The sequence below is a fragment of the Lithobates pipiens genome, unplaced genomic scaffold, assembly GCF_037356315.1.
Source record: "Lithobates pipiens isolate NorthernLeopardFrog02 unplaced genomic scaffold, aLitPip1_a1.2 Scaffold_18, whole genome shotgun sequence".
In the NCBI taxonomy this organism is placed as follows: domain Eukaryota; kingdom Metazoa; phylum Chordata; class Amphibia; order Anura; family Ranidae; genus Lithobates; species Lithobates pipiens.
In genome coordinates, this window is record NW_027507758.1 from 293,301,714 (window position 1) to 293,324,319 (window position 22,606).

At 40.4% G+C, this 22,606-nt stretch overlaps 1 protein-coding gene across 3 annotated transcripts in view; it reads right to left on the bottom strand.

Moving 5' to 3' along the window:
• Positions 1-5,835: 5,835 nt before the first annotated feature.
• Positions 5,836-22,606, bottom strand: part of FIG4 (FIG4 phosphoinositide 5-phosphatase) — a 407,091-nt gene continuing 390,320 nt past the window's right edge. For all 3 annotated transcript variants that reach the window (XM_077487135.1, XM_077487137.1, XM_077487138.1), the window contains one exon: positions 5,836-6,157. In XM_077487135.1, coding sequence (XP_077343261.1) covers positions 5,980-6,157 — 178 coding nt within the window. In that variant the 3' untranslated portion in view covers positions 5,836-5,979. The remainder of the gene's footprint in view (positions 6,158-22,606) is intronic.

Consider the following 22,606-nt stretch of genomic DNA (forward strand, 5'->3'; position numbering starts at 1 on the left):
TTATATTTCAGATGTGATGATTATTTCATAATCCAAAGCAGATGTAAAAACCCACGTACTAAATGCTTCCTGTGCAATGATGTAAATACCTAGTAGAATACAAACAACAGACATTTCTTCAAACTATACATGAAATGCATTGTATTTCCTTTGTCTTTAGTACTCTACACACCTTTTGTCATAAATAGCTGTGTGCAAATGCAAGTATAGCCAGTGGAAATATAGAATTTTTTACAACATAATGAGTAGATCAACAATAGATATTCATTCAAAGAATGTCTACAGATAGAGGATATACTTGAACAAATGACACATAAAATGTAAAGGTGCATTCATTTTAGAAATCCAAATTAATGAAGGTCAATTTGGCATCTGGGAAAAAAAAGAAGTACACAGTGTTCCAGATGTGCCAATGATTAGAACCTCATTCGGGGAATATGCAAGTGGAACTTGTCTTATTTAAACTTTAGATATCTAGGGTCAAGTGCTTTCTTTGCTATTGACTTGTGCGATCTTCATAATACCTAGGTAAAAAGAGCTCTTTATGGCCCTCAGAAGGAAAGTTGTGGATTGCTATGAGTTTGGCAAGGGATTTAAAAAAAAAGCCACATTTTTTTAAATCATTCCACTGTCAGAAAAAAATGCTCTGGGGGAGTTCTACTCAAGCATCTTGTACCCTACTAATATCCAATTTGTCATCCAATAAATACTACTATTCAGTTGAACAGCACTAATGTAATTTCTACTAATACTGATGGTGGGAGAAAGTAATCCTCTTTTTCCTAGGCTCAGTTGCCAATATCTGTAAACATCAACAACACCTAACAATATTATATGTCTTTGTTGCTTTGAAACCATTATCTGCTCTTCTAAATCCTTCAGGGGCTATTTACAACTGTTTAGTTTCCTGTAGTGTAACCTACTGTTCCAACTGAAGGTAAGTGATATTTTTTAATTCATTCATGGGACAGACAGGTTTCTTTAGCTTTAGCATACAATGCAATATCACTGATAGGAAAAGTTCATCTTCTGGCATCTCCTGCAGCTTTGGTTCAGGAACACAAAACTCCTTGGGCAACCGTCGTTAGTATATTGCCATATAGGAACAAAAAAAAACAACCTTCTTTTCACAAGCAAAGGAGCAAACACAATGGAACTCCAAAGCACTTCTAAATTGACCTAATGGAGTCACATTTTAACTTATCTGTTATAACTCTGAAAGCTTGTACCACATAGTATCGAGCATTTGGCAGAATGTAATAAAAAGGAATTAGCCAAGAAGCACAGCATATTGACAAACACACAACATAAGAAACATGTATATAGTAAATACATACTGTTCTCCGTGATGCCTTGTTCCCGTTGTTATTCAAGTGATTCACGTTGTACTATGAAACATAATCACTTGTTCCAGATTAAAGTCTTTAATTGTGCAACAGCTGTTCATGTTCCACTCCACATCACGATGAAGTGTACAGCATGGCAGCCCACTGGAACAAGCAGGTCATACAGCAGGCATTTGTTGATTTGTTTCTAGTGAGAATTTATTAGCTGTTGTTTTGACTACTTTTTGCTTTTCACAAACAATCGGAATCTTTACTGCATTCAATATATGTTTCTGAATATAAAACTGTGCAAATAATTTCCTGAAGTCGCAAAATGATAAACTACTGCTCTAAGCGGAACATAAGGCTAAAGTAGCCCAGGTAAATTAAAAAGGTACATTACCCTATAAGAAGTATGTACACCTAAAAAATATTTGGAGCATAATTACTCGTCAAAATATATTTCTGCAGTGATCCTGGAGGTACCTTAAACTGTGGCTGGAAGGGCTAGTTTACACATGCTTCAAAACAAGGCATCAGACACGCTTTGTTAAAGCTCTCTGAACACCAGTCAAAACCGGTCACTAAATAAAGTGGTTAGCTTACGGTCGTGTTTACACCTTGCATTTTGCCTTGCTTCGGCTTCGCTTCAAAAAATGATACCCCATGTCACTTTAGCGGTGTTTTAAAGTGTCTTCAATACCTCCATAGAACTCTATGCCAAAGCTCGCTTGAAGCACCTGCTGCTTTTGAAAGGCTTTAAATCAGCTTTAGCCTCACTTAGTTTTGGAGAAATTGCAGGTATGAGATATCCACATACACGCAGGGCATCTGTCAAGCTTCAACAAAGCATCAGGGAAGCATCACCGACTCTTCACAGAAGCATCCCCAAAACTTAATCAAAGCACCACTGAAGCTTCATCAAAGCACCACTGAAGCTTCATCAAAGCACCACTGAAGCTTCAAAAACACATCACAAAAGCATGTTAAAGCAGTAGGCGCTTTCATTTGAAGCACTGCGGAACGTTTTATTTAGGGGCCCTAGAGCTCCGCATCCTCTCACCGCCTCGATGAGGACGGTGCTGAGGGCGGGGTCTGGGGTGGTCGGCCACCGGCTGGCTGGGCCCCGGGTGCTCTCTCCTAATACTCCATTGTGGCTTAATCCCTCCCTACCTGAATTCTACTCTATTCCGGATCCGATTGTGTGGGCGTCCAGGCGGCGTTCGATGTCTGCACCACATCTGCGAGAATGGTGCATTACTGACATTTGACCAGCATAAATCTAGGTTTGACTTACCCAATGTATACTTCTTCCGGTTCCTGCAGCTTCGCCATGCATATGGGACTCAGTTTGGTAGTTCGCCTCTAACCTTATATCAGTCTAATATGGAGTCGCTTCTGCGTTAGAAGACGCTGCTTAAACCATTATCCACGATATACAAGGCTTTGCAGCCCTCGGTTCATAGTGGATTAGAAAAACTTCGGGAATTTTGGGTGGCGGAGCTGCCGGGACTAGATGGAGAGGACTGGGAGGACATTTGGGACTCCCCCTTTAGACACTTGATCTCCTCTAGAGATCGGCTGATTCAATTTAAAATACTGCATAAATTTTATTGCACCCCATATAGACTTCATAGGATTTACCCTGACTCTACGTCACAGTGCTGGCGCTGTGGAGCGGATTCGGCGGGGTACATTCATATGATTTGGGCTTGCCCCATGGTGCAACATTACTGGTCACGAGTACTCTCTTTTATTACTGAGCTGACAACGATCCCTATACCTCAGACAGTGGAGATGTGTCTGCTTGGGTTAGTGGACGCTTTGGTTCCCTCGCGGGCAGTCCACACATTACTGGGACTGCTGCTCTTCTATGCAAGGAAACTTGTTGTGCTCCGTTGGAGAGCCCTCACGGCGGCCCTCACCCTGAGTGCATGGAAGTCATTGGTTAACCTTGCAGTACCATTGTACAAGGAAGCATATTTCATTCGGGGATGCCCTCAGAAGTTCCAGAAGGTTTGGAATATATGGTTAGAGTCTGAGACAACGGTTGTGGAGCAAGACAACCCTGTTGGATTGTCAATCCAATCTATTCAGTAGACAACTCCTCTAATAAGCTTTGTCTAGGGTGGCGTTTGTGCTGCCCAAGTGTCAAATTGATACCCACTTGTAGACCTTTGTTTGTAGACTGCCTTTAGTACATCACCAAGCTTAAGTTGATCACTGGGAATTACATTACTTCTGTCAATTTTAGCAGCAAGCTATGGGGTTTGGTTGATGTATGTTCTTTGGGTTAGGCTGATAGTTTTTTAGGTGTTATGCCTTACCTGCTGTGTTGTATTGTTCTCTTTTAAAACAACTAGAATTTATAAAAAAAAAAAAAGCAGTAGGCGCTTTAATGTGTCGAAGCCAAAACAAGTGGAAATGAGCCCTAAGATGTACAACTAAACTATATGATGGGTATAATAAGTATTGAGCATGTCACCATTTTTTTAGGTAAATATATTTCTAAAGATGCTATTGACATGAAATGTTCACATCAGTAACAACCCATACAATCTATACATACAAAGAAACCAAAACAAATAAGTTTAAAAATTAAGTTATGTGTAATAAAATGGAATGACACAGTGAAAAAGTATTAAACATGCTAAACTGAAATGTATTTAATACTTCATACAACATCCTTTGTTGCCAATGACAGCTTCAAGATGCCTCCTATATGGAGAACCTAGCCACATGCATTGCAAAGGTGTGATTTTTGGCCCATTCTTCCACACAGTTTTAAAATCTTAAAGGTTCCGTAGGCCTCCTCTATGAAATCTGATCTTTAGTTCTTTCCATAGATTTTCTCTTGGCGAGTCAGGCGATTGGCTGGGCCATTCTAGCATCTTGATTTTCATTCTTGGAAACCAAATGAGATTTTCCTTGGCTTTGTGTTTGGGATGATTGTCTTGCTGAAACGTCCACCCTAATTTCATCTTCATCATCCTGCTGGTAGATGGCAGCAGGTTTTTTATCAAGAATGTCTTAATACATTTTTCCATTCATCCTTCCTTCAATGACATGGAGTTTTCCACTACGGTATGCTGAAAAACAGCCCCACACCATGGTGTTCCCAAATACAAACTTCACTGTTGGGTATGGCATTTTTGGGGTGATGTGCAGTGCCATTTGACCTCCAAACATAGTGTGTATTAAGGCATCCAAAGAGTTAAATTTTGGTCTCATCTGACCAGACTATATTTTCCCAGTATTTCACAGCTTGTCTAAATGTTGTGCAGCAAACTTTAAATGAGCTTCAATATGCTTTTTCTTCAGAAATGGAGTCTTATGTGGTGAGCGTGCATGCAGACCATGGCGGTTGAGTGCATTACTTATTGTTTTAGTTGAAACAAATGTACCTGCTAGTTCCAGGTCTTTCTGAAGCTCTCCACAAGTGGTCCTTGGTTTAACTCTTCTGATAATTAATTTCATTCATATGTCAGAAATCTTGCGAGGAGCACCTGGCCGTGGCCAGTTTATGGTGAAATTGTGTTCTTTCCACTTCTGGATTATGGCCCCAACAGTGCTCATTGGAACATTCATAAGTTTAAAAACATCTACATTTCTGACTTTTTTTTTTAAATTATTATTATACACGATTTATATAGCGCCAACAATTTACGCAGTGCTTTACAATGTATAGGGGGACAACACAATTACAGTACAGTTCAATACAAAAGGTACAGGAGGGCCCTGCTCGTAGAGCTTACATTCTAAAGGGAGGGGGTGGTGGTACAAAAGGTAATAGCTGCAAAGAATGATTTGATGGGGGGTGGCTCGGGGACAGTTAGATAGGTGTGGGATAGGCTTCCCTGAATAAATGAGTTTTCAGAGATCTCCTAAAGGTGGACAGGGTAGGGGCTGATCGGATATACTGGGGCAGGGTGTTCCAGAGGATGGGAGAGGCTCTGGAGAAGTCTTGAAGGCGAGCATGGGAGGAGGTAACAAAGGAGCTAGAGAGCAGGAGGTCCTGGGACTTCCTGGGAACTCATTTGTTTTGGTTTCTTTGTATATATAAATTGTATGGGATGTTTATGACATATGGTGAAAATTTCAAGTCAATAGCATCTTTAGAATATATTCACCTAGAAAAATGGTGACATGCTCAATATATATTTTACCAGCTGTATGCCAATTGGCTGCTTGATCAGTGCTGTAACTCTTATGCAGTTTACATTAGGGAGTGTTTAATACATTGTTCAGGATAAACTTTAATTAGCAGTGTGAGGAATTTAATGGCAAAGCCAAGATTTCATAGGGGACCCTCTACATTGCATTCTCAAGAGATCTACTTATTTCACTCACCCTCTGGTATCAACCCAAATATGACTTTGGCTTTTTTCTTTTTAAAACACATTTTTTTCTGAGTTCCTCTGAATTTATATATGTAGAATTCCTGCAGTATAAGATATTAGACCCCTAATTAGCTTGAAATGGAGACAGAAAATCAAAATCACAGATTCAGTTTCTTATTTAACGTAACAGTGCTTTATTAAGCGGAAAAAAACTTGAAATATAGCATTAATTATTTAATCAAAGTATTTACGCAAATCACCAAATTCACAATAACATACATTTGCAAATGGCTAGAAATGTATTTTCCTGTCCTTCACATGAAACGGTTTCGTATGTATTCCCGGTACGTGAGCATGTCCTCTTTCCCCAGTGGCTGCATGATACCTCTGCCTGCTTGGATGTGAGCATGAAAAATATCCATTGACTTTCGGTCAACCTTAGGAGGTGTTACTTCAAATATGTTGTCCTGGGAAAAGGATGAAATGCAGTTCCTGTTGAAAAATCAAAAAATCTAAAATGTATTAAAATGTATAAAAAGGTACATTTACAGTGAATTGCATGCATGTAAAATTATATAAGGTAAAAAGCCCATTATTTGAATATGTAGAAAATAATAACAGAAAATATAAATGCATATATATATTAATCAGCAATAAAGTGACTCAGTTCACCCTGCACCACTTCCAGAGCAACTGTCTTGTGCTTAGATAAAGGACCGTACAGACACGATACGAAAATTGGATGGAAAAATTTGTACAACGAGCTGTCTGCCCGATTTTCGGATCGTTAGGTGCTTTAGGCAGTCGATTTTGATTTTTTTTCAGACAAAAGCTGGATTTGCAGACTATACAATTTTTGTTGGCCGTGAACTGAACGTTCGATTTACGTTTCACTAGTACGCAAAGAAATCGTAAGGGCAAGACAACGCCTGCTCAGAAATGAAATAATACATACAAAACTATTCAATTACATCACTTCTGACATTGTATTCTGTTGTAAGAAATTTTTCATATTGTGAGTAACCTCTTCACTTTCGACATGAGACTAGCATGCCACAAAAAAACGGACATTCGGTCGCCTGAAAATCTAAGCGTGTGTACGAGGCTTTAGAGCAGGGATATCCAATTAGCAGACCTCCAGCTGTTGCAGAACTACAACTCCCATGAGGCATAGCAAAACTCCAACAGCCACAAGCAAGACACCCAGAGGCAGAGGCATGATGGGACTTGTAGTTTTGCAACAGCTGGAGGTCCACTAATTGCATATCCCTGCTTTAGAGAATAGAGGCCTGAAAAGAGCAGCAGCAGGCTGAAGAGGTAATTTCCCTACTCCCTGTCAGCAACGTTCCTTGTCAGCACATATGAATGCAATGTACAGATTGACTAAATGCACTACCCCTCCTGCCCATGCCTGATCACTGCTGTACAGAGAATTAAACAAGGCTGAAATCAAGTCAAATTCAGGTGATTATACTGGCTGACTTTAAAATAATTACATTTTTTTTCTGTAAGCATATAACTGCCTTCATTAGTGTATGGTTTAATCTCTGTCTTGAGTTCAACAACCAATTATAAACCATGAATTTTACTGAAATAAAATGAGCACAGGATGAATTCTGAATGAGTGTTATAGGTTGCCGCACCTAAAAATTAAGAGCTTTTTTTAAATATTCTTCTAAACCTGTAAGTGTGAACAACCCCTGTGGTCATTCTATATTATATTATATTATTGCATGTTTGCAATAGAAACTGCAGTCATAATGTGATCCTCTCTGTGTTTTTTAGCTGTGTTACGACCGTAAGTGATACACCCAGTTGTGGACCCTGAACCCTCTTTGGAACACAAGTTACTCTTATAAATGCAAAAGGTTGTATAACAATAATGTATGTAGTAATCTTCCAGAAAAATGTTTAGGCTATAGGAAATTAGAATACGTAATGGTGATGTAATTCCTACATTTTCTAAAGCAGACAAAAGAAAATTCACACCACTAGCAATAAGTTACTGAATTTAAAAATACACATAAATCGGCTATCAGCAGTACATAACCACATTAACTCAAACTACAAGCCTGAAAATCACAGAGGTGTGCGTTTTTTAAATTCACTTTACTTAGTGGCCTACTTGCATTTCCGTACATTTTGTCTTATTAAAAATTATAACATGACAGTGCTGGGCATTGTTAAAGAGCTGTGTTTTTCTTACAGTCATGTGCATAACCAGCACATAAATCTAATCAACACCCTTCTTTCATTCATAACAACTTTGACATCCCAGTCCAAGCCCATTTGGCTCAGGATAATGAAACAATCTTTATGCTCTTTCCAAAGTGTAATTTCTGTTGTAATAGCAGGAAGCTTTCCTATTACTTTTATATCAGCTAGCATAATAACACTAGCTAAGTGACTAAAAGTATAATTTCATACAGAAGTGAGCAGGAATTATATAATCCTGCTCAAACTTTGCTTGCTGTAAAGCAAAACAGATTTTATTTGTCCTGATTAACAGACATGGTGGACCAGACTCTCAAATATAAAAACTGTATGCTGGAACCACTACACTATGAACAAAAAGTAATGAATGAAAGTTTGTGAACCCTTCAATTAAAACTCTAGGTCCTTAGCAATAATATTAAACTGTAAACTCCTTCTGGGTCAGGGTTGCGCTCAATTAGGAATGATCCACTTTCAAGACTTTCAAAAGCATGGGTAGCTGGACCCTGCCATGCAGAACATTCAACAAAAGCAAAAAAGAAATGCTTGGGAGATGCCTGTGAACTGTATCTGGGATTAAGGAACAGTATGAATTGCATGGACCGCATTAGCAACACCGTATTCTGGCCTCACATGTTTATGTAATTAAATAGATATGTCATTTGTTTTTTTAATTTTTACATTTAGTTTGGCTCAAATACACCAGCACTCCAATCTAACTCATTGCAAGTTGAAAAAAATGCTTTAAGTAGTTTTGGCTGCAAAAGCCAATTTTTTATCCAGCAGTAATAGGTGAGAATTGAATGATGCAAATAGCAGCTTCAACAGATCCAAAAGCTATAGGAAAGATTATTCATAAAAAAAATACACTAAAGCCTTCAGCTTTGTACAAACTGGCTAATGACAAAACCATTTAATAGTATAGTTTGTGAGCTTCTTTTTCTTTTTCTCACTGCATTGTCTAAAGGGTTTAAAAAAAATCAGTGCACTAAAAAAAACTAAAAAACACAACTACATATTTACTTAACCCCCTCCTATCTTCAATTACTCCTAAATTATTAAAACTATAGACTTCAGGTATGCGTTTGGTAGAAATAGGTGTTAGGACCATATGCAATAACTTGAAAAGGCATAAAAAAAAACATCCAGAAGGATGTTTTATGTAAAAAAAAAAGAAAAAAAAAAGATGAATTGTAGCCACAAATAGTGCACAGTGAATGGACAGTATGCAAGCAGCCTAGTTAGGCTGCAAAACAAGAGGGAGAGACAAGACAGGTTTTACCTTGAAATAAACATTGGAATTTATAATTTGAGGGACAATAGCAACACATTTTGTACAGTCGCTGTACAGTGGAGGTCCAGATGGCAGTGGACAACAACTGCCATATGGAACTGCAGAAAAACAGACACAAAGGGTACAACCACCTTGTGCATTATCCACTTGCCCTCTGGAAGATTTACCCCTCTTCAGGATCAGGCCATTTTTTGCAATACCATTTTTTGCAATACGGGACTGCTTTATTTTAATAGACAATTGACTTTCTAATGCACGTAGGGACCGCATGCACCTGTTAGCAGACCGTTCCCTGATTGTATGGGACAAGGCAATGCATTTCCACTACACACAAGCTAATAAGTGCAGCAGGTACATCATGCGAGTCATACACCTGAGACAGCGCACTCAAGCTATCTTCTCACTTCCTCTAATAACAAAATATACAAGAATTCAGAACATTTTTCTGAATTCCGCCAATTTTATTCCTTCATTTATAATTTATCACCTCCATCAGGTCTTCCTGCCTCCAACACCTCAGATTTATCTGATATGTATCGCCCTACCCACGATTTTGGATAACAACTTTGGAAGCGTTGATTAATACTACTGAATTTTTACATGCTCAGATTGCAGTCATATCTAAACCAGGGAAGGACCACTTGAGCTGTGGAAATTATATACCTATTTCAGTTCTAAATGCCAAACTTAAATTGCTCTCAAAAATCATTAGGAATCGCGTTGCCGCTCTGCTCCCGAATCTGAGCCATAGTGATCAGGTAGGTTTTATTCCAGGTCGTGAAGCCAGGGATAACACAAACCAAAACAAAACATAACTTAACATAACCAAAACACTTTATCTAACTTAATTGGACCTAAGTTGCCTTCTAAGATTATGTCCTTTTATTGCGCTCCCTCAGCTTGGGTGCTGGTTAATGGGGTGCAATCTGAGTCATTTCAGATAGCCAATCACACTAGGCAGGGTTGCCCCTTGTCCCCTTTATTGTTTGCCATAACCATACAACATTTGGCACAAGCTGTTAGGAACAACGACTCCATCCACAGTATCCTCACCCCCACAGCCCACTACAAGTTATCTCTATAAGCGGATAACTTATTGTTATACATTACACAACCGCATATTAGTATTCCCCCCTTCCTACATAAACTTAAGAGATGTGGTTCCTTTAGTAACTTTAAATTGAACATTACTAAAACTGAGGCATTGAACATCTCTCTACCCGCTCAAGTATTATCTACAGTCCAAAACAATTTATCCTTTCATTGGCAGGCCAAATCGATTAAATATCTAGGGATGGAGATACCACGTGACATGCATGACCTTTACTCCTTGAACTTAGGTCCCCTACTGACCAAAATACGACAATCCTTAGAAGCCTGGCACCACCTTAAAATACTCTGGTTTGGACGTGTTGATATCCTTAACATGGACGTTCTTCCTAAGGTACTGTACTTATTCCAGGCACTTCCTATATCCCTCCTGACAACTTTCTTCAGCACCCTACGCTCCTTGGCAATTAAGTTCTTGCAGCAGCACCAGCTACTCAGATTAAAATATAAAATATTATGCTCTTACAAACTTGATGGGTGTCTCGGTTTACCAGATTTTGAAGTTTATCATGCTGCGGCTATGTTCTCTAGATTGCTGGAATGGTTCTCCATCCATTAACTAAACCCTCCACGATATTGGAGCAGGATATGACTCCAGTTGACCTTCGTGCCTTGTTTTGGGGATACATCTTTAAATTTCACACCCTGACGACGATCTCCCCTTTACCTTTAGTGAAGTTGTGTCTTTGGTTTCGTTGTCGGGAACGATATGCTCCGTTTACGGACCCCAGTTCATTAACTTCCTTTCTTGACAATCCAGCACTCCCTCATAGCACTGGAATCACTGCGTATGGTACTTATCATAGGGACTCATGACCCACAGCTTGAACATTTGTGCATTCTGCATCAGGCTTCTTTAGACCATGTAACCACGTATGGGGAGGTCCCTCCCATCCTACTGACTGGCTGACAAATCTAGGCTTTGCAAAGTATTGTAAATCTGTATATATGTCTAGACATATTTAAAGATCCCTTATAGCTTTTGAGGGATTGTGTAGTCTCTCTCAGATTCCTCGTCACACCTTATCATTGATTTATAGAGCAATATTTTCCCATACCCATAGCGCATTGCCCACCTATACAAGGCTACAGTCCAGGGATATCGGGACAGAGATTCCATTAGGTGACTGGCACACCTCTTTTACGTTTACACACAAATCTTCGATCTTCAGCTACACGCAGGAGAATAATAATAAATTACGCTCTAGGTGGTATAGGGACCCAGTCGCTATCAACATAATTTTTCCAAGCACCCCTAAAACCTGCTGGTGCTGAGAATGGCACGGTATGGCTCAGGAGGGGGGGCACTTTCTCATCCCCCCTTTCTTGGCCTACCAGGCTGTATGCTCGGTCTAGGGTCTGGTATGGATTTTGGGGGAACCGCACACAATTTATTTTTTTACATTTTGGCATGGGGGTTCCCATCAAAATTCATACCAGACCCAAAGCTCCCCCCCAGGCACTATATTTAAAGGAATTTTTCATTTTTATTGTTTCACCTTAAGCATCATTAACCGCTTACAGACCGAAAGATTTGGCTGCTTAATGACCAGGCCATCTTTTGCGTTACGGCACTGCGTCACTTTGACTGACAATTGCGCAGTCATGCGACGTTGTACCCAAACAAATTTGACGTCCTCTTTTTCTCACAAGTAGAGCTTTTTTTGTGGTATTTGATCACCTCTGCAGTTTTTAAAGAGCGTCAATTTTGAAAAAAAAAATATAACAATATTTTTTACTTTTTGCTATAATAAGAATCCCCAATAATGTTTTTAAAAAACGAATTTCTTCATCAGTTTAGGCCGATATGTATTCTTCTACACATTTTTGGTTAAAAAAATTGCAATAAGCGTATAATGATTGGTTTGCGTAAACGTTATAGCGTCTACAAACTATGGGAAAGATTTATGGCCTTTTTATGCCATTATTATTATTTTTCTTTTTACTACAAATGGTGGTGATCAGCGATTCTTTGCAGTACTGCGACATTGTGGTGGACAGATCGGACACGTTTGACACATTTTTGGGACCACTAACATTTATACGGCGATCAGAGCTATAAAAATGCACTGATTACTGTGCAAATGTCACTGGCAGGGAAGGGGTTAACACTAGGGGGCAATCAAGGTGTTAAATGTGTTCCCTAGTTAGTGTTTCTAACTGTATGGGGATAGGACTGACTGGGGGAGGAGACATATCATTTTTGCTACTTACTAGGAACAAACAATATATGTCTCCCTCTCCCCAGACAGAACAGGGATTTTTGTGTTTACACACACAAATCCCCATTCTAGTTCTCATTGCTGCAATCACAAGTGGCCATCCATTCCCCCGGTGGCTCTTAAAGGGGAAGACATACCCATACGACGATTCGCGGGAACGTGTAACTTTGCTGACATATCGGCATGAGCCAGTCTGCAAGTGGTTAAAACTGCTCCTTTAAAAACAATCTTTTAAAAAAAAAAAAATTGCATTGCAGGCCCCCATACTCTTTTTATGGCCAATAACTTGCATATAAGCTTTCGAAATGGGGACTTTTCATTTTTCATGTTTGGGTCCCAGAGAGTTTGCAGCTTGCGTCCAAAGTTTTTTCCCTGGTTGGGAGCTCTGGTGAGAACTAATGAAAGTCGGCCGGTTCAGCTTGTGTATTCAGCCTTAAACTATTACTATTATTATGCTGCAAGTATGGGAAAACCACTACATTGCTATGCAAACGTAACCCCTCACTGGGGTGATGCATGCAGTTGCCCTTTAGTGATAACAACTGGTTGGCCCTTTAGTGATAACAACTGATGCGGCTAAAAGCCGTTTGGTTGTTATCCCACAGGGGTGGGAGGGGATGTCCCCCCTCCCATCACTGATCCCGGGTCTCCAGTTCCACCGGGATACCCAATCCACGATACGGCACTTCTGACAGCGAGAGAGACTGAATCAATGCCGGCTTCATTCCAGCCTCCTATGTGTAAGCATGGAAGCGATGTCACAGCGTCTCTTCCGGTTTACTCGGCTGCCAATGGTGCCATATTAAAAAAAAAAAGACAACAGTATTCAGAATCACCGTTTTTGAAGATCTGAATACTTTGAAGTGCAAACGGTCCATCGATAAAGAGTACCTGTCACTACCATCCCTTGTGACAGCAATAAAAGTGATCTTTTTTTTTTCTTTACAGAGACAATGTAAAAAAAATCTAAATAAATAAAATAAATACGATTTTTTATTTTTATTTTGAATCGCCCGCATATGTAAACAGTGTTCAAATCACACATGTGAGGTATGGCTGCAATCATCAGAGCAAGAGCAATAATTCGAGCAATAACTCTAACCTGGTAACTGCTAAAAAAATTTAAAGCGTTGCCTATGGAGATTTTTAAGTACCCTAGTTTGTCGCCATTCCACGAGTGTGCACAATTTCAAAGTATAACATGTTAGGTATCTATCTACTTGGCATAACATCATTTCTCACATTATAAAAAAAAAATGGGCTAACTTTACTGTTTCCTTTTTTTTTTATTCATGAAAGTGTCTTTTTTCCCCAAAAAATTGCGTTTAAAAGACCACTAGCAGAAAATATGGATTTTACCTTCCAAGCAATAAATGGCAAAAATAGGCTTAGGCATGGAAGGGATAAATAAGACAAGTTTACATACATGGCTAGGAGATCCCCTTTAAATAATACTATCTTACATGAAGAAGAGCCTTCAAAAATGTGAATGACCTATGATGCCATTTCATTTATTGTAAACTTGTAGGTGTAATTGTATTAGACAGAGAATTACAAAACATGTTTGCTATAACTCACATTTAAACTGAATAACCATAGTGACTAAAAGCTCAGATACATTCAAAATAATAGGATCTTTCGCAGCTGAATGCTGTTGGTATGTATAATGATGGCAAATGTTGTAGAGGCTGAAATATGTTTGGGGTTAAACAAGTACAAGAAACATTATACAATAAGTGACATGTAAACAGCACAGTGTTATCTAAATGGTGCTGTCAAGTGTAATTATACTATATATATATATATATATATATCTGTGTTTAGGTTTACACGTGTCAGTGTTATGTCATCTCTACAGCCTGCTATATTTAGAGACATAATGATCTTCTGCCATGGATCTATCTTACCGACATGTGAACGTGTAATGTACTGTAATGTATCTGATAGGCAGATGTGAATACATATTTTGATGCCTTATCTGCCAAGAGAATGTGTGTGTATATAGAAAGTCTACACACCCCTGTTAAAATGTCAGGTTTCTGTGATGTAAAATAATGAGATAAAGATAAATCATTTCAGAACTTTTTCTACCTTTTAATGTGACCTATAAACTGTACAACTCAATTGAAAAACAAACTGAAATCTTTTAGAGGGGAGTACACACTTGCCATCATTTAGAGCACCTCTGATTAATCCTAAATAAAGTTCAGCTGTTCTAGTAGGTATTTTCTGACATTTTCTTACAGCAATTCTACAGCAAAGGAGAGCTGCAGATAGCAGGCTGCAGATGACAGAGGCACATAAACTGACCACGGTGTCAGGCTCAGCAGCCATGATACACTGTGGTCAGTTTACAAAGGGGAGGATAGAAACTGTCAGGATCAGCCAGGTTTTTTTTTTAGGTGTTACAGAGACTAATCTTAATTTAAGGCGAGAGGAAATGGCATATAACCATAGGAGGAGTCCAAAAACATTTGCGAAAATATGGTACTGGTGGTTAGTCTCTAACTTATTTGAGCAGTCAACTGAATATACTAGTGATACTGAGGAAAAACATTAATGATATAGAATTTTATTAAGGAATAATAATGTGATGGAGGATTTCTGAGTAAGGATTGACTCGTAGACTGTTGAGTGCAAATGTGGAAATAGTATAAACTTTTTTTCTTTATTTGGGTGGGGCTAATTGAGGGTAATGATATGTGTGTTTTGGAGTTTTTGTTGTACAATGAAAAAATGTATAAAAGTATTTGATTGAAAAAAAAAATATTGCCACAAAACCTTCAGGCTTCTGCTAGAAAGCTGACCATGAAGAGGAACTTCCTCTTTCAGCACGACAACGACCCAAAGCATACATCCAAATCAACAAATGAATAGGATCACCAAAAGAAGATCAATGTTTTGGAATGGCCCAGCCAGAGCCCAGACTTAAATCCAATAGAAAATCTGTTGGGTGCTCTGAAGAGGGCTGTGCACAGGAGATGTCCTCGCAATTTGACAGATTTGGAGTGTTTTTGTAAAGAAGAGTGGACAAATATTGCCAAGTCAAGATGTGCGATGCTGATACCCAAAAACACTGAGTGCTGTAATAAAATCAAAAGCTGATTCAACAAAGTATTAGTTAAAGGGTCTGCACACTTATGTAACAATATTATTTTAGTTTATTTCTACTTTCCCTTCCCTACTAAAAGATTTCAGTTTGTTGTTCAACTGCGTTGTACAGTTTATAGGTCACATTAAAGGTGGAAAAAGTTCTGAAACGTTACATCACAGAAACCTGACCCTTTAACAGGCGCGTGTAGACTTTTTATATCCACTGTATATACAGTATCTCACAAAAGTGAGTACACCCCTCACATTTTTGTAAATATTTTACTCTATCTTTTCATGTGACAACACTGAGGAAATGACACTTTTGATACAATGTAAAGTAGAGAGTGTACAGCTTGTTTAACAGTGTAAATTTGCTGTCCCCTCAAAATAACTCAACACACAGCCATTAAAGCCTCTTCTAAAGATGGTGCACAAGAAAGCCCGCAGTTTGTTGAAGACAAGCAGACTAAGGACAGGGTCTGATGAGATCAAGATAAACTTATTTGGTTCAGATGGTGTCAAGCGTGTGTGGCGGCAACCAGGTGAAGAGTACAAAGACAAGTGTGTCTTGCCTACAGTCAAGCATGGTGGTGGGAGTGTCATGGTCTGGGGCTGCATGAGTGCTGCCGCACTGGGGAGCTACAGTTTATTGAGGGAACCATGAATACCAACATGGGCTGTGACACACTGCCTTGCTAAAGAAGCTGAGTGTAAAGGTGATGAACTGGCCAAGCGTGTCTCCAGACCTAAACCCTATTCAGTATCTGTGGTGTATCCTCAAATGGAAGGTGGAGGAGCGCAAGGTCTCTAACATCTACCTGCTCCGTGATGTCATCATGGAGGAGTAGAAGAGGATTCCAGCGGCAACCTCTGAAGCTCTGGTGAACTCCAGACCCAAAAGGGTTAAGGCAGTGCTGCAAAATAATGGTGGCCACACAAAATATTGACACTTTGGGCCCAATTTGGACATTTTCCCTTAGGGGTGTACTCACATTTGTTGCCAGCGGTTTAGACATTAATGGCTGTGTGTTGAGTTATTTTGAGGGGACAGCAAATTTACACTGTTATGCAAGCTGTACACTCACTAATTTACATTGTAGCAAAGTGTAATTTCTTCAGTGTTGTCACATGAAAAGATAGAATAAAATATTTACAAAAATGTGAGGGGTGTATTCACTTTTGTGAAATACTGTATGTATATATATATACACAGTGGCTTGAAAAAGTATTTATAACCCTTGAAAGTTTCCACATTTTTTCATGTTACAACCAAAAACGCAAATTAATTTTATGTGATAGACCAACACAATTGGTGAAGAATTGTGAAGTGGAAGGAAAATGATAAATGGTTTCAAACATTTTTTACAAATAAATATCTGAAAAGTGTGGCATGCATGTATATTCAGCCCCCTTTACTCTGATGTCCCTAACTAAAATCTAGTGTAACCAATTGCCTTCAGAAGTCACCTAATTAGTAAATAGAGTCCACCTGCATGGAATTTAATCTCAGTATAAATACAGCTGTTCTGTAAAGCCCTCAGAGATCTGTTAGAGAGCATTAGTAAACAATCAGCATCATGAAGGCCAAGGAACACACCAGACCGGTCAGGGATAAAGTTGTGGAGAAGTTTAAAACAGGGTTAGGTTATATAAAAATATCGCAAGCTTTGAATAGCTCTTGGAGCACTGAAAATGGAAAGAGTATGGCAGAACTGCCAAGAGGCCTAGTGTAGCTCTGGAGGAGCTGCAGAGATCCACAGCTCAGGTGGGAGAATCTGTCTACAGGACAACTATTACTCGTGCACTCCACAAATCTGGCCTTTATGGAAGAGTGGAAAGAATAAAGCCATTGTTGAAAGAAAGCCATAAGAAGTCCCATTTGCAGTTTGCAAGAAGCCATGTGGGGGACAGAGGGGATAGAGCAAACACGTGGAAGAAGGTGCTCTAGCTAGATGAAACCAAAATTTAACCTTTTGGCCTAAAAGCAACACATTGGTGGGAAACCTAACACTGCACATCACCCTGAACACACCATACCCCACCGTGAAACATGGTGGTGGCAGCATCATGTTGTGGGGATTCTTTTCTTCAGTAGGGACAGGGAAGCTGGTCAGAGTTGATGGGAAAATGGATAGTGCCAAATACAGGACAATCTTAGAAGAAAACATGTTAGAGTTTGCAAAAGACTTGAGACTGGGGCGGATGTTCACCTTCCAGCAGGACAACGACCCGAAACATACAGCCAGAGCTACAATGGAATGGTTTAGATCAAAGCATATTCATGTGTTAGAATGGCCCAGTCAAAGTCCAGACCTAAATCCAATTGAGAATCTGTGGTGAGACTTTTAGATTGCTGTTCACAGACACTCTATATCCAATCTGTCAGAGCTTGAGCTATTTTGCAAAGAAGAATGGGCAAAAATGCCACTCTAGATGCGCAAAGCTGGTAGAGACATATCCAAAAAGACTTGCAGTTATAATTGCAGCAAAGGGTGGTTCTACAAAGTATTGACTCAGAGGATTGAATACAAATGCACGCCACACTTTTCAGAGATTTACTTGTAAAAAAATTTGAAAACCATTTATAATTTTACTTCCACTTCACAATTATGTGCCACTTTGTGTTGGTCTATCACATAAAATCTCAACAAAATACATTTACGTTTTCGGTTGTAACATAACAAAATGTCGAAAATTTCAAGGGGATGAATACTTTTTCAAGGCACTGTAATGTATGTGTATATATATATATATATATATATATATACACACATACATACATATACACACACACACACACACACACACACACACACACAGATTAGCCATAACATTATGGCTACTGACAGGTAAAGTGAATAACATTAATTATCTCATTACAATGGCTTCTGAGCGTGGGTGGGATATATTAGGCAGCACGTGTACGTTATCCCTGAAGACTATATGTTGAAAGCAGTACATACTATATTGTCAAAAGTATTGTAACACCTGCCTTTACATACACATGAATTTTAATGGCATCCCAGTCTTAGTCCGTAGGGTTAAATATTGAGTTGGCCCACACTTTGCAGCTACCGGAGGTCCCCGAGTTACGAACGCAATAAGGACTGTAGGTTTGTTTCTTAAGTCAAAGTTGTTGGTAAGTCGCAACACTGAATTTGTAAGTGTAACTTCCAGTTGGAACACTGCATTCGTAAGTGTAACTGCTGCATGTGCATGGATGTCGGATGTTCCGGGCGCTTGTTATGTTATCTGGGGAGTAGTACAGCAGTGTGGGATGTGTCTGCATGTGTTCGGAGGTGCTCAAAAGGTATCCATGACCAACATGGAGCACAAGTGGCTGGCATTTGAGGCCGTTCGTAAGTAGCAGTCGTTCATAACTTGAGTGTTCGTAACTCGGGGACTGCCTGTATAAAAGCTTCAACTCTTCTGGGAAGGCTGTTCATAAGGTTCAGGAGTGTGTCTATGGGAATGTTTGACCATTCTTCCAGAAGCACATTTGTGAGCTCAGGCACTGATGTTGGATGAGAAGGCCTGGTTCGCAGTCTCCACTCCAATTCATCCCAAAAGGTGTTCTATTGGGTTGAGGTCAGGACTCGGGTTGAGGCCAGTCAAGTTCCTCCACCCCAAACTCGCTCATCCATGTCTTTATGGACCTTGTTTTATTAACTGGTCCAAATCATTTGGTGGAGGGGGGATTATGGTGTGGGGTCATTTTTCTGGGGTTGGGCTTGGCCCCTTAGTTCCAGCGATGGGGACTCTTAAGGCATCAGCATACCAATATATTTTGGACAATTTTATGCTCCCAACTTTGTGGGAATAGTTTGGGGATGGCCCCTTCCTGTTCCAACAAGACTGCACACCACTGCACAAAGCAAGGTCCATAAAGAAATGGATGAGCGTGGAGGGGTGGAGGAACTTGGCTGGCCTGCAGAGTCCTGACTTCAACCTGATAGAACACCACTGGGATGAATTAGAGCAAAGGCTGGCCAGGCTAGGCCTTCTCGTCCAACATCAGTGCCTGAGCTCACAAAGGCGCTTCTGGAAGAATGGTCAAACATTCCCTTACACACACTCCTAAACCTTGTGGACGGCCTTCCCAGAAGAACTGAAGCTGTTACAGCTGTAAAGTGTGGGCCTACTCAATATTGAACCCTGCAGACTAAGCCCTTGTACACACGGTCAGAGAATCCGTCGGAATGTGTCCTATCGGACCGCGTTGTCGGATAATCCGACTGTGTGTGGTATGCATCGCACTGATTCCGTCTGACCCAATTTTCCAACTTGTTGGAAATATTTTCCGACCAACTGGTTCGATTGGACATACTCCGATCATGTGTAGAGAATTTTGATCGGACCAAGTGCCACACATGCTCAGATCAAATTCCTACATCAAAGTTATTGGCTACTAGCCTGAACGTAGTCCCATCGTAACGAAATTACGTCATCACGTTCTGAATGATCGGATTTTTCGACAACTTAGTCCGACCATGTGTATGCAACAGTTTCGGACAAGATCCGACTGGCAAAATCCGACGGACAAAATCCGATGGATTTGGTTGTCGAAATCTCCGACCGTGTGTACAGGGGCTAAGACTGGGATGCTATTAAATATAATGTGAGAGTAAAGGCGTACCAATACTTTTGACAATATAGTAGTGACCTGCAGGGGCCTTCTTCTATAGAGCAGTAACCTAATTGTACCACCAACCTAACCTACAGAGTTTGCACATTTCACACAATTTAAAACAGCTTTTCTTATTCAACGGGTGAAAGGTTGGTCAGATCGGATCATAGCTCGATTTTCACTGATAGACGCTGTAAATCTTCTATGAATAGAGGAGAGGGGCAGACATAGTTGACACTCTTGATGAGTGCCTGTTGCAGGGCCAGGGCAGATGAATTTAAGGAAGTAAATGCTACATGAATCACCTGCCCTCATTCAAGGTGGCCACAGCCAGAAATGCTAGGGAAGTATTTTTAAAAGTGATTCCACAGCAAAACAAAGTATGGAGATAAGGATTGTTAAAATAGTTTGCTTTGAATGCTAAAAATGAGTTGAATAGCTTTTTGGTGCTCAGATGCAGTGCAGTTCCTGCTTTAAGTTCCTGACTATTTCTGGTTACCAGCCTCCTGTAATTCAGGCTAAAAACTGAAAATTAATTTTTTCTACTTCGAAACACAGATATTTCTGGTGAGCGGGGAAAATAGGTACATGCAGGTATGCATTCTTGATGTTTATTGATGCCAGACGTTCTCCTCCTTGTAGGATGGAGACTACTGATCGGATTGATTCCATGCAAAAGAGAGAATTTTCAGGAACCAGTTTAGATCTTTGAGATCTAGAATGGGTCTGACATCTCCTCCATTTGGTTTTGGCACCGTGAAAAGGTTTGAATAAAACCCCAACCCCTGCTCTTCCATAGGGACCACCATGATCACTTTTTGCGACAAAAGTCGGTCTAAAGCTAGAAAGAGAGACTTCTTTTTCTCTGGATCCTTGGGGACATTTGACTTGAGGAGACGGGAATTCTCTGAACTCTAGCTTGTAACCTAGAGCTATTGTAGAGACCATCCATCTGTCTCGAAATTCTTCCTGCCAGACCCTTGAGATGCAGAAGTCTTCCCCCCACTTGAACAAGATGGTGCTCCTTCATAAAGAGGCTTTAGCGTTCTGTCTTGTGGGTTTCCTCCCCCAGGATTTCTTTTGTCCCTGGGGTTGACCCTGAGGTTTACCTCTTGAACCCGGTGGTGGAGGCCGTCGCTACTGCCTGGAGTCTGATGCCCCTGGAACTGGAGAAAGAGCCCATTTAAATAAGGGATGTTTACTCTTTTTCCTAACTGGCAAAAGGGTACTTTTCCCACTTGATATTTTTTGGATAAATTTGTCCAAATCATCCTCAAATAGCTTTTCATCGTGGAAAGGAAAACCAGCCAGGAGCTTTGCATGGCACTTTGGCTGACCGACTTTTCAACCATAAAATTCGACGCATATGTACCAACCCAAGCGTAAGGCAAGAGGCGTGAAGAATAGAATCTGATTGTGTCAATTGCAAAAAACAAAGCTGCTGGCAGCTCGGCTAACTCCTGGGCCTGCTGTTCAGGGAAAACCTTGAGCACCTGTTTCAAATGGTCTCTCAAGGGTTGACATACCCCAATTGCCTCCACTGCAGGTAGAACCACTGAACCTGCCAAGGAAAAAAAATGTTTTTTGAACAGGAATTCTAATTTTTTATCAATTGGATCGCCAAGCTTTTGCGCATTGTCAACAGGACAAGTCAAACTTTTATTCACAGAGGATATAGCAGCGTCAATTGCTGGTATACTCTACATCTTAGTAAATTTTTCCTCCATAGGATAAAGCATTGAAAACTTTTTAGGAGGGAAAAAATGCTTATCTGGGTGATCCCACTCAGAATACATAAGCTTTTCCTGCAATGAACGGACAGGAAAGGCACGCAAAGCTTGAGGAGGCTGTTAGGTACCTTGGTGGTGAGCCTGACTTGGTGGAAGAAGACTTCTCTTACGACTCTGGTTCAGGGCCCACTGGAGTGGAGAAAGTGGTCCCGTGAGCGCAGCAGGGTAGGAGTGTCTGAGCCGGATGCAGCGGCTGGTGCAGACGGTAGAGATGGTCCTCCGGATGTCTGGAACTGCAGAGGCTGGCAGAGCAGGTGGACGGTCACAGCCGGGAGTAAGAAGGCACAGGAACAGCGGCAGCAGATCCTGGATGGAACTCAGCACACTTGGAACAAGCAGAGGGATGGTCAGACAGGCCGGGTCGGAGCAGGTTAGGCAATCAGGCAGATACGGCAGGCAAAGGCAAGGTCACAGGCTAGCAAAGGTTCAGCATCAGAGGATAGGCAAGTCCATAAACAGAGTCAGGCAGGCCGGGATCAGGGCAGGAGAGATCAGCAGGGTCAGTTGTAAGCCGGGTCAGAAATAGCAATCAGACAGGCAGGTAGCAGAAGTCTCAGGTACAAGCTGCAGACAAACAGTGCTGACCAAGTG